Source organism: Oncorhynchus masou, chromosome 16, assembly GCF_036934945.1.
Source record: "Oncorhynchus masou masou isolate Uvic2021 chromosome 16, UVic_Omas_1.1, whole genome shotgun sequence".
Taxonomy (NCBI): Eukaryota; Metazoa; Chordata; class Actinopteri; order Salmoniformes; family Salmonidae; genus Oncorhynchus; species Oncorhynchus masou.
In genome coordinates, this window is record NC_088227.1 from 6,569,063 (window position 1) to 6,580,159 (window position 11,097).

The 11,097-nt window shown below is 44.1% G+C and overlaps 1 protein-coding gene across 1 annotated transcript; it reads left to right on the forward strand.

Annotated features, from left to right (window-relative positions):
- The first annotated feature begins 871 nt into the window (after positions 1-871).
- LOC135557377 (creatine kinase B-type-like) lies at positions 872-11,097 on the forward strand. The gene is made up of 8 exons (XM_064990596.1): positions 872-937; positions 1,659-1,863; positions 2,975-3,129; positions 3,388-3,520; positions 4,141-4,312; positions 8,156-8,279; positions 8,566-8,755; positions 10,698-11,097. Exons 2-8 carry the CDS (start codon positions 1,671-1,673, stop codon positions 10,874-10,876), a joined length of 1,146 nt encoding a protein of 381 aa, XP_064846668.1. The 5' UTR covers positions 872-937; positions 1,659-1,670; the 3' UTR covers positions 10,877-11,097.

Here is an 11,097-nt window from a genome sequence, read left to right on the forward strand (position 1 = left end):
AATGGACAAACTAAAGGGTGTGTAATATAGAAGGATAGTCAGTGGACATTCTGAACCTTGTTTGAGTCCAGTAGGTCATATGACCAATGAGCTATTGAAATTCAAAAATGTAAATTAATCAGTTAAAATAGTTTGAGATGTAAATCAACAACAATAAAAAATGTGTGCAATGTGTGTCTATGCCATCGGGTTAGCTGGAAACAGGTTTTAAAGTTCTAGGAGTAGTGGTTAAATAGCAAATGAAACTTGAAAAATTTGATTTGTCACTATGTTGACGGTCCCTAACTGCTGTTGGTGCAGGTAAGGAAAACTGCAGGCGAATATCCATCGAATATCCAGACTGAAACCAGCTTTACCTCAGTTTTCTTGTGGGGGGAGAAATAAGCCCCATTGAGCATATAATATGCCTATTGTTAAAATGGCATTACAAATGAACCACACAAAAGCATTGGAATATGAAAATAAAACATTATTCATATATGTTAATAGGCCACTAAATGTCCTCATCATCATAAAGAACAACGACATTCGCCTGAAACAGCCCGACATTTTAGCGTATGGAAAGGCTACCTGAAGCCCATTGGACCATATTAACATATTTGACATTGCTAAATGAGCAGGGCAGGGTTCTGTGTGTGGTGACGTTCCGGCCTAAATGGAATGGAGCCACTGGTACCATTCAATTATCTCTTAATGTTGTCAATAAAGAGATCTGTCAAGGAACGCACCACTTGATCTGAGAGGTTTCGGCTGTTAAATCGCAGCAGTGACGCTATATGCAATTGCGTTATTCCCATTTACAATAGGATGAATGAACTTTAAATAGTATCCAATCAGAGGAGAGCTCCTCTGGCATATAAAAACCTAGCGAAGCTGATTCATTCTGGACACCATTTATTAGCTTTGGTGTGTCTTTCCCAAAGAAAAACGTCCTACGGTAGGTTTTTTTTTTTTTACGTTGTATAAATGCTTAAGTATGTCATATTTGCAGAACTGTTATGTGTCTAATATGCTTTGTATTTAATACATGTATTGGTCAAATAGGCTATATGATAATGGCAAAACGTTTGGAATATAGGATGAACAAAGACTGGTATTTTTAGACAGCATCTCGGGAAAGCGCATCTAACCCTAGAGAAATGGGGAGACGTCAGTGATTTGGTTTCACTCAAAACGATTAAATCGAACTGACGTACAATATTTCACCCTGGTTAAAATCGTCAACTAGTGTAGAGGGGTGTATTTTCCGTTTGGCATAGCCGTTTACACCGCAGAGACCGCAAGGTCGTGGTCTATCTGCAAGGTCTTATCTGGTGCTGGACATCACGCATTCGGTTGCTTCAAACTAATGTGAACAGTATTGCCTCGCACTGTAACCGACATATTTTGGATTAACGTGGATGAATATGCATTCCCTTTGTTGGACATTTTTATATTTTAGAGAATAAATTGCTATATTTGCGTGTTGCGTGTACCCTCTCAGATTATGAGGAATTTGTTTGCTACCTCAAAACCAGGTGTCGAAATAGCCGACCACTGCGTCACAATGCGTACAGTAACTTCTCAAGTCTTTTTCGACCCTGTTCCTATTAGTTATTCCATTTGCCGGGTCTCGGCTCTTGGCCACTGACACCTCATCGTTTCATCCTTGCGCACAGGTGAACGCAGTCATGCCTTTCGGTAACACCCACAACAAGCTGAAGATGAGCTACTCCGCGGAGCAGGAGTACCCCGACCTCAGCCAACATAACAACCACATGGCCAAGGTGCTCACCCCAGAGATGTACGCCAACCTGCGGGACAAAGAGACTCCAAGTGGATTTACCGTGGATGATGTCATTCAAACTGGAATTGATAACCCAGGTAAACAGCCCGAGCTTGCCTAGGTTGGTCCTAAACCGTTTTATGCCGCGTCGAGAGGGCGAAGGGTTTTGGTTATAGCCTACCCACTCATCCGGTGCTTGGATTTTGCAATGTCAGCCATGTACCGAGTGAAAAACCTCCGCTGTTGAAACTGTGACCTTGTTACCAAGTGCCTGTGATGTGGCCAATAATGCAATGTTCAGTATAATAATAGGAATTCATTATTTGTGGCCGTGTCGAGCGCATTGTTCCAATTAACAATCCATGGCCATACACCAATGTATTCCAATTTGTCACAGCAGCATCACCAACGATCTTTGTTGAGCAAGGTCAAGTCCACTATTTGTCTGCAGGTGACATTACAGGCTAAATTGATGCCTTGCATTTGATTCCCGTCTTGTTGGGTCACATGTCCATTTAACAGCGGAATTACTGACTTTGAATTGTAATGTAGGCCTTTAATTTGATGTCTATTGTGAGGCCCTACTACAACATCCAGTGTAAGTGGCAACCAGCTGAAGATGTGTACCGGTATGCAAACTAGACCTGGGTTTAAATACTATTTCAAATACTTTCACATTGAGTAGTAGCATATAGATGTTTATTTGAAAATACAAGTAGAATATTGGAATGTGTATTGGCATGCATTTAAAAAATATATATTTATACTCATGCATTTAATTCGGGCCCTACATTGGGTATTTTAAATACATGTATTTGAAAAACCTCAAATACACACAAAACAAGTATTTAAATGACACAATTTTAAACCCAGATCTGCTGCAAACCTTAGTCACCTCAACTTAACATTTTTCTTAATCAGAACATGTACAGCATTATGAATGTGAACCCAAATTTGTATTAATGCCCAATTGCTTCAGTGTAGATGGTGTTGTTCTGACAGCTTGCATCTGAAGGGTGGCTAAAGCTATTACTGGAACTAAGACCAATGTGACTGCTGGCACAGCTGACCAATTTTCAATACAATTCCAAAACCAATTACTGTCAACCAACTGCATTTTGTCAGTGAAAATTTCACTTGGATGACGTCAACTGTTGGCACCATTGGCTGGCATTTCTTTTTCTTCACCCTGTCCCTGTTTTATTCAAGGCCACCCCTTCATCATGACAGTGGGCTGTGTGGCCGGAGACGAGGAGACGTACGAGGTGTTCAAGGAGCTGCTGGACCCCATCATCGAAGACCGCCACGGCGGATACAAGCCCTCAGACAAACACAAGACCGACCTGAACCCAGATAACCTTGTGGTAAAGGCACACAATGTCCACACACTCTGAATCGCCTCACCCTGGTTCACCACATACACACTCCCAAGGTTGTCCTACATGAGTCAACAACTATTTGGGAAATTAATTTGTCAATGAAAATCCATATTGGGCATAATGGCCACACAACCCATTATTTTCAAACCTCCATGTAGCCCAACCCTGGTTTAGTCGATATCAAATGTCCATACCTGTTAGCAGTTAGCATGAAAGCTAACACGACGGTTGTTGTTTTGGCAGGGTGGGGATGACCTGGACCCCAACTTCGTCCTGAGCTCCAGAGTGCGAACTGGCAGGAGTGTCCGCGGCTTCTGCCTCCCCCCACACTGCAGCCGTGGGGAGCGACGTGCCATTGAGAACATGGCAATCGAAAGTGCGTAACCGAGCCCTGTCCTCTTCAATGCCTTGAGTCCTGCTGCATGCCCTTTGTGACACTGCCCCCTGACAGCACTGAGTGGAACTGTCTTAATTAGACTATTGAAGTCATGCCACACTGCAATTGACTTGCTGCTCTTGACTGGCATTGGTTAAGACTTAATTATTCCAGATGTGTTTTATATAATGGCAGTTGTGTAAAAAATACCCAATTGTCAAAGTAAAGCTACCTTCATATAAAATGATTCAAGTGGAAGTCTTCCAGTAAAATACTACTTGAGTAAAGTATGTGGTTATAAATTTACTTAAGTATCAAAAGCAAATGTAGTTGCTAAAGTATAAGGACTTTGGAATTATTTATATTAAGCAAACCAGTCAGTACAATTTGTATTTACAGATTGCCAGGGGCACACCATAATTTAAGCATTTGTGTTTAGTGAGTCTGCCAGATAAGAGGCAGAGTGTAGCTTAAGTAAAAGCAGTCAACCCAAAAAATGACTTGGGTAGTACTTTAAAGTGTTTTTACTTAAGCACTTTACACCACTGTGTAATTGAATCCTTAACTGAAATTGGCACTTTGAAAAAAATATAACTGCTTGATTGTTGATTTTTCTGCAGGTCTAGCCTCACTGGATGGGGACCTCAATGGCCAGTATTACGCCCTGAAGAACATGACAGATGATGAGCAGCAACAGCTGATTGACGACCACTTCCTGTTTGACAAGCCTGTGTCCCCCCTGCTGTTGGCGTCCGGGATGGGCCGTGACTGGCCTGACGGCAGGGGCATCTGGTGAGTTCCCCGGGCACCACAGCAGAGATTTCTCCATGTAGACGTCAAATGGCTTCCTTTTCCTTTCACGATGGCAGATGAATAAAGGGACTTAGTCTGGCATTCTCCTGCCACTCAGCTCTTCCAGTGAATCCCTCCCATGGTCTGTCGGTGTTCACTAAGGAAGGCGCGAAAGTGCAGTAAAAGGTAAAATGGTGCTGGAGAATGCTGACGTTTTACTTGTCCCCAACCAATTGTTTTTGTTTACTTGCATTATTTGCAAAATTATTTTGTACATGATGTTGCCGCTACCATCTCTTATGACCGAAAATAACTTTTACTCACCACGGACTGGCAGAATATTCTTTGTCCTGTCTGACGAGCCCGACGCGACTGATTTACTGCTTTCTCGGGAACAGGCCCAGATCCCCATGATTAGTGTGGAGAAAAAGGGGCCAGAGGGCATACTGACTTCTGAGAATTTGTAGGCGATCGAATAAACCCCCCACTTCCTTCCATTCTGCTAGCAAATCTGCAATCTTTGGAGAATAAAATTGATGACCAATGCGGAAGATTAAACTACCAACGGGACAATCAAAACTGTAACATCTTATGCTTCACGGAGTCGTGGCTGAACGACGACACGATCAACATACAGCTGGCTGGTTATACGATGTTCCGGCAGGATAGAACAGCGGCGTCTGGTAAGACTAGGGGCGGTGGTCTGGATTTTTGTAAACAACAGCTGGTGCACGTTATCTAAGTCTTGAGCTATTGCGGTCTACAGCTTATGAGATGCTCTATCTACCTAGCGTTTTCATCTGTATTTTTCATAGCTGTTTACATACCACCAGAGAAGGAGACTGGCACTAAGACAGCATTGAATGAGATGTATTCCGCCATAAGCAAACAAGAGAACGCTCACCCAGAGGCGGTGCTCCTTGTAGCTGGGGACTTGAATGCAAAGAAGCTTACATCTGTTTTACCAAATTTCTATCAGCATGTTAAATGTGCAACCAGAAAACTCTGGACCACCTTTACTCCACACACTGAGACGCATACAAAGCTCTCCATTTGGTAAATCTGACCATAATTCTATGCTCCTGCTTACAAGCAAAAATTAGAGCGGGATGCACCATTGACAAGCGCAATAAAAGTGGTCAGATGAAGCAGATGCTAAGCTTCAGGACAGTTTTGTAGCATAGACTGGAATATGTTCTGGGATTCTTTCGGATGGTCACTGGCTTCATCAAGTGCATCGATGACATCATCCCCACAGTGACTGTATGTACCCCAACAAGAAGCCACGGATTACAGGCAACATCCACACTGAGCTGCCACTTTCAAGGAGCAGAACTCTAACCATCACAGGCAAAGCGTCAATACAGGACTAAGATTGAAATGTACTACACCGGCTCTACCGCTCGTCAGATGTGGCAGGGCTTGCAAACCATTAGACTACAAAGGGAAGCACAGCTGAGAGCTGCCCAGTGGCACAAGCCTACCAGGCCAGCTAAACTACTTCTATGCTCGCTTCGAGGCAAAGACCACTAAAATATGTATGAGAGAACCAGCTGTTCTGGGAAGATTGTTTGAACACGCTCTCCGCAGCCAATGTGAGTAAGACCTTTAAACAGGTCAACATTCACAAGGCCACAGGGCCAGACGGATTACCAGGATGTGTACTGCGAGCATGCGCTGACCAACTGGCAAGCGTCTTCACTGACATTTTCAACCTCTCCCTGACTGAGTCTGTAATACCAACATGTTTCAAGCAGACCACCATAATCCCTGTGCCCAAGAACACTAAGGTAACCTGCCTACATGACTACCGACACGTAGCACTCACGTCTGTAGCCATGAAGTGCTTTGAAAGGCTGGCCATGGCTCACATCAACATCATTATCCCAGAAACACTAGACCCACTCCAATTTACAAACCGCACCAACAGATCCACAGATGCGATATATATTGCACTCCACACTGCTCTTTCCCACCTGGACAAAAGGAACACCTATTTGAGAAATGTTACTCATTGACTACGGTTTAGCGTTCAACACCATAGTGCCCTCAAAGCTCATCACTAAGCTAAGGATCCCTGGAGCTAAACACTTCCCTCTGCAACTGGATCCTGGACTTCCTGACAGGCTGCCCCCAGGTGGTAAGGGTATTCAACACATCCGCCACGCTGATCCTCAAAACAGGGCACCCTCAGTGGTACGTGCTCAGTCCCTTCCTGTACTCCCTGTTCACTCATGACTGCACGACTCCAACGCCATCAAGTTTGCCGACGACAAGTGGTAGGCCTGATCACCGACCGCAACAAGGCCGCCTTTAAGGAGGTCAGAACTGGCCGTGTGGTGCCAGGACAACCTCTCCCTCAACGTGATCAAGACAAAGGGTTGGCAGGTAGCCTAGTGGTTAGTGTTGGACTAGTAACCGGAAGGTTGCAAGATCGAATCCCTGAGCTGACAAGGTAAAAATCTTCCTAGGCCGTCATTGAAAATAAGAATCTGTTCGTAACTGACTTGCCTAGTTACATAAAGGTTAAAAAAAATGTGGACTACAGGAAAGAGGACTGAGCATGCCCCCATTCTCATCGAGGCTGCAGTTTGAGATCTTCAAGTTCCTTGGCGTCCACATCACCAACAAATTAATATGGTCCAAGCACACGAAATAGTCGTGAAGCAGGTACGACAACCTATTTCCCCCTCAGGAGACTGAAAAGATTTGGCATGGGTCAGATCCTCAAACGGTTCAACAGCTGCACCATCGAGCGCATCCTGACTGGTTGCATCAAGGCCTGATATGGCAACTGCTCTGCTTCCGACCGAGTGTCGTGCGTACGTCTCAGTACATCACTGGGGCCAAGCTTCCTGCTATCCAGGAACTCTACCAGGCGGTGTCGGAGGAAGGCCCTAGAAATTGTCAGACTCCAGCCACCCTAGTCAGACTGTTCTCTCTGCTACCGCACGGCAAGCAGTACCAAGTCTAGGTCCAAGAGGCTTCTAAACAGCTTCTACCCCCAAGCCATAAGACTCCTGAACAGCTAATCAAATAGCTACCCAGACTATTTGCATTCCCCCCCTTATTTACACCACTGGTTCTCTCATCTATGCATAGTCCCTTTAATAGCTCTACCTACATGTACATATTACCTCAACTAGCCGGTGCCACTGTACATTGACTCTGTATATAGTCTCGCTATCGTTATTTTGCTGCTGCTCTTTAATTACTCAACTTTTTCTGATTCTTATCTGTGTTTTTTTAAATGCCTTGTTGGTTATGGGCTCTTAAGTAAGCATTTCACTGTAAGGTCTACCTACACCTGTTGTCTTCGGTGCATGTGCCAATAAAATGGACGCTAGTTGACCTCTACAATGGTCTAAATTAACTGGAGGGCCCCATCTATGATTCTACAATTCACATTTCATACTCCAAAACAGGGCTCTCCAACCCTGTTCCTGGAGAGCTACCCTTCTGCAGATATTTGGTCAAATGCCAATTATGAGTAATCATTAGAACCAGGTGTGCTAGATCAGGGTGAGTGTGAATACCTACAGGATGTTAGCTCGCCAGGAACCAGCTTGGCGTGCCCTGCTCTAAAATAGTGAGATGCATTTATGTTCTCTGTGGGTCATTAAAGGAGGCTCTGGGTACAGATCTAGGACAACCTCCCCGAATCCTAACCATTCATGGTGGATTTATTCTTTAATCTACGCAAGATTGGCATCTATGACTAATGTCACCCTACGCTGGAGTACCAGCTGGAGGGTGCCTTCAGTGAGAGTAAACATGATCGTTACGTATAATGGCATCTCACTCCAGCCAATGTTGAACTAATATGTTGATTTTTGTTGACAGGCACAATGATGGCAAGACCTTCCTGGTCTGGGTGAATGAGGAGGACCATCTGCGGGTCATCTCTATGCAGAAGGGTGGCAATATGAAGGAGGTGTTCCACCGCTTCTGCACAGGCCTCACAAAGGTGTGTGACGTGCACTCCGCTTTCTAGGATGTCAAATATGTTAAGCCCAAGGCTCAATTCTACACCGTAATGGTGAAGAACATGTGCAAACTACATTGCTGGGGTTAATTGCATTTGAATGCAGTCAATTTGTGAGTCTACTTAAAATGCTATGCAATACGGCACTTCAAAAACTGTTGCAAAAAAAGGGGGAAACGTTTTAAACTTAAATAGTACCCAACACTGCAGTTGCTTTCTCAACACAACCTTTGGTCCCTTACCTCACTGTTTCCTCTGACCACTTCAGATTGAGAGCCTGTTCAAGGACCAGGGCCATGAGTTCATGTGGAACGAGCACCTGGGCTACGTGCTCACCTGCCCCTCCAACCTGGGCACGGGGCTGCGCGCCGGCGTGCACGTCAAGCTGCCCAACATGAGCAAGCACGAGAAGTTCAGCGAGGTCCTCAAGAGGTTGAGGCTGCAGAAGCGTGGCACAGGTACGTCCATTTTGAATACACCAACTCTATTAGGAAATGTAGATGAGACATTCTGTCTAGCAGTTATTAAGATTAAGTGAATGTCGAGCAGATCTGGAGTAGTCTCTCTACGTTTGATTTAGTAACCAATGGTTGTTACTGTAGGCTGGTAAAACATTGTGCAGTCAAGATGTCAATGTTTTAATTGAATTGGAATCCATGTACTTAAATTGACAGTTATACTAATCCAACATGCCTCTAAACCTTTGGCTGTGGCTGCAATTCTCCTAAATGTGGATAACACTTTCCACTAAGTCTTTAACTGTCCACTGAATAGGGGCAGGATGGCCAACTCTCCTCCTGGGGAGCTACACTGCTGCCGGAATTTGATCAGCCCTACTCCTGTTTTGGCTAAGTAGCTGCTCCTCGGGCCTCATAACTGTGCGCCACTTCTGAAAAGACTGCACACATACAAAAATATTGAGATTTATAAACTCCGTTTACGCCCGTCATAAATCAGACTTGTCCTGAAACTGCATGCGTGAACAAGCATTAAAACCTGAAATGCCCATCTTTCCCTTTTTTATGGTGACAACGCAGCCCTTATTTGCTGGACGTATTGGAATTAGGCCAAGGCAGTTTCTAAAGGCAATGGCCAACTACATCAAATGTCTCTCTGGAGGTGTTGGAATTAGGCCAAGGAAGTTTCTGAAAAAACTATTTGCAAATTGTTGGACCTGTAAACATGTGTAGTTTTTCCCGACCCTAAATATGCTGCACTGTCTGCAAATTCTGAAACATTGTCTATGTTAAACTACAGTAGGCCTACTTAGTGGTAGCCGACACAAAAGTAAACTCTGTTCATTTACATTCTACTGTTATAAATCACACTCCCTTTTCTGATGCATAGAGCAGAACACTTCAAATAATAGCTTATCAGACCCAATTTAAATAAGGGAAACCCATGGTAATTTGTTGTAGGCTAAAGCATATGACAACTATATTTATGAAAATTGTTTACTTGAAACATTTGCAATTCCAGTAGGTTAAGATGTGCAGTACCCTAAAATGTAAGTTGAAGAGATGAACCTTCTGTTCTACCCTTAAACTGCGCTCGATTGGATTGCATGGAGCTAAATACAGTGTTTCAAATATTTCCTACTGTAAAGTGGGTCCAATTTAATGTAGGCATTTTAGGCTACTTCGAGTATGAAACAAAGGTACATTTATTATGGAAATGGATGCCTATTTCCAACTTTTAGAATGCAGAGATGTGAAACAATTATCTTCACGAATGGCAAATGATTGCTACTTGCAATGCAATACTTCAACCACTGGAAACTGTGCATACACATGGTCTATAGCGGGATCATCAACTCGATTCAGCCTGGGCAAAAACTTAGTGGGTTTTGGTTGGGGGTGGCCAGAACATAATTACACATGTGTAGACTGCAAGCCCAAACCCCAATATTTGACTAACAATCATTTCAAACCTTGCTTACATTTTGTACACGATCACGTCTGTGTGGGAGTACTTAAACAGGTTTACAAAATCAAAATCAATTGGTGCGGATTTCCTTGTTTTTAGTCTCATGTCCAATAATTCAAGTGTCTTCTCAGAACTTGGGGGCCAAATAAAACTACCCATGGGCTGCTAGTTGGGGACCCCTGGTCTAAAGTCTGCAGGAAGCTAAGCACATTCTCACATCAAATTCCATGTTATACATGCAAACTTTTGAGTGAACTGGAGCATGCATATTTGTGCATATGCAATATTTTTTGGAGCCCCCAGGACTTAGATTACAGTAGCTGAAAGGCATTAAAGTAGGGCTGCCTGGAACTAAAACCTGCATACCCACTGGCTCTCCGGGAGCAGGATTGGCCTATCACCCCTAGTTGCGGAGAAGCCAACCGTATCAGCACCATTTGGCTCAGCTTTTCTTTGGTACCGCCCCCCCTCCAGGTGGTGTGGACACTGCAGCAGTAGGCGGTGTCTTCGACATCTCCAACGCAGACCGCCTGGGCTTCTCCGAGGTGGAGCTGGTGCAGATGGTTGTCGACGGCGTCAAGACCCTCGTTGAGATGGAAAAGCGTCTGGAGAGCGGCCAGTCCTTCAACGACCTGATGCCCGACCAGAAGTGAACACGCTCTCTCAAACCTTCTAACCTATTACATCGTCACCAATATCTCCCCCTTGTCTCCATAAACAATCTTCACTACATCAAGGAAATGCACTCTGCCCGACACGTTTAGTGGCACAAGTTAGATGAGTCTTCATCTGTGATGAAGGATTTTGTATCAAATGCAATCTTTTTGCTGATGGCTATTAACACCTGAAATAAAAGTATCTTTGGCCCATGGAA

What these genes read in the sequence shown, in the direction of transcription:
- LOC135557377 (XM_064990596.1), top strand. Translation starts at nt 1,671, where the DNA reads ATGCCTTTCGGTAACACCCACAACAAGCTGAAGATGAGCTACTCCGCG. An exon ending in TGAACCCAGATAACCTTGTG is followed by an intron (nt 3,130 to 3,387) that starts GTAAAGGCACAC and finishes TTGTTTTGGCAG; the next exon opens with GGTGGGGATGACCTGGACCC. An exon ending in TCTGCACAGGCCTCACAAAG is followed by an intron (nt 8,280 to 8,565) that starts GTGTGTGACGTG and finishes TGACCACTTCAG; the next exon opens with ATTGAGAGCCTGTTCAAGGA.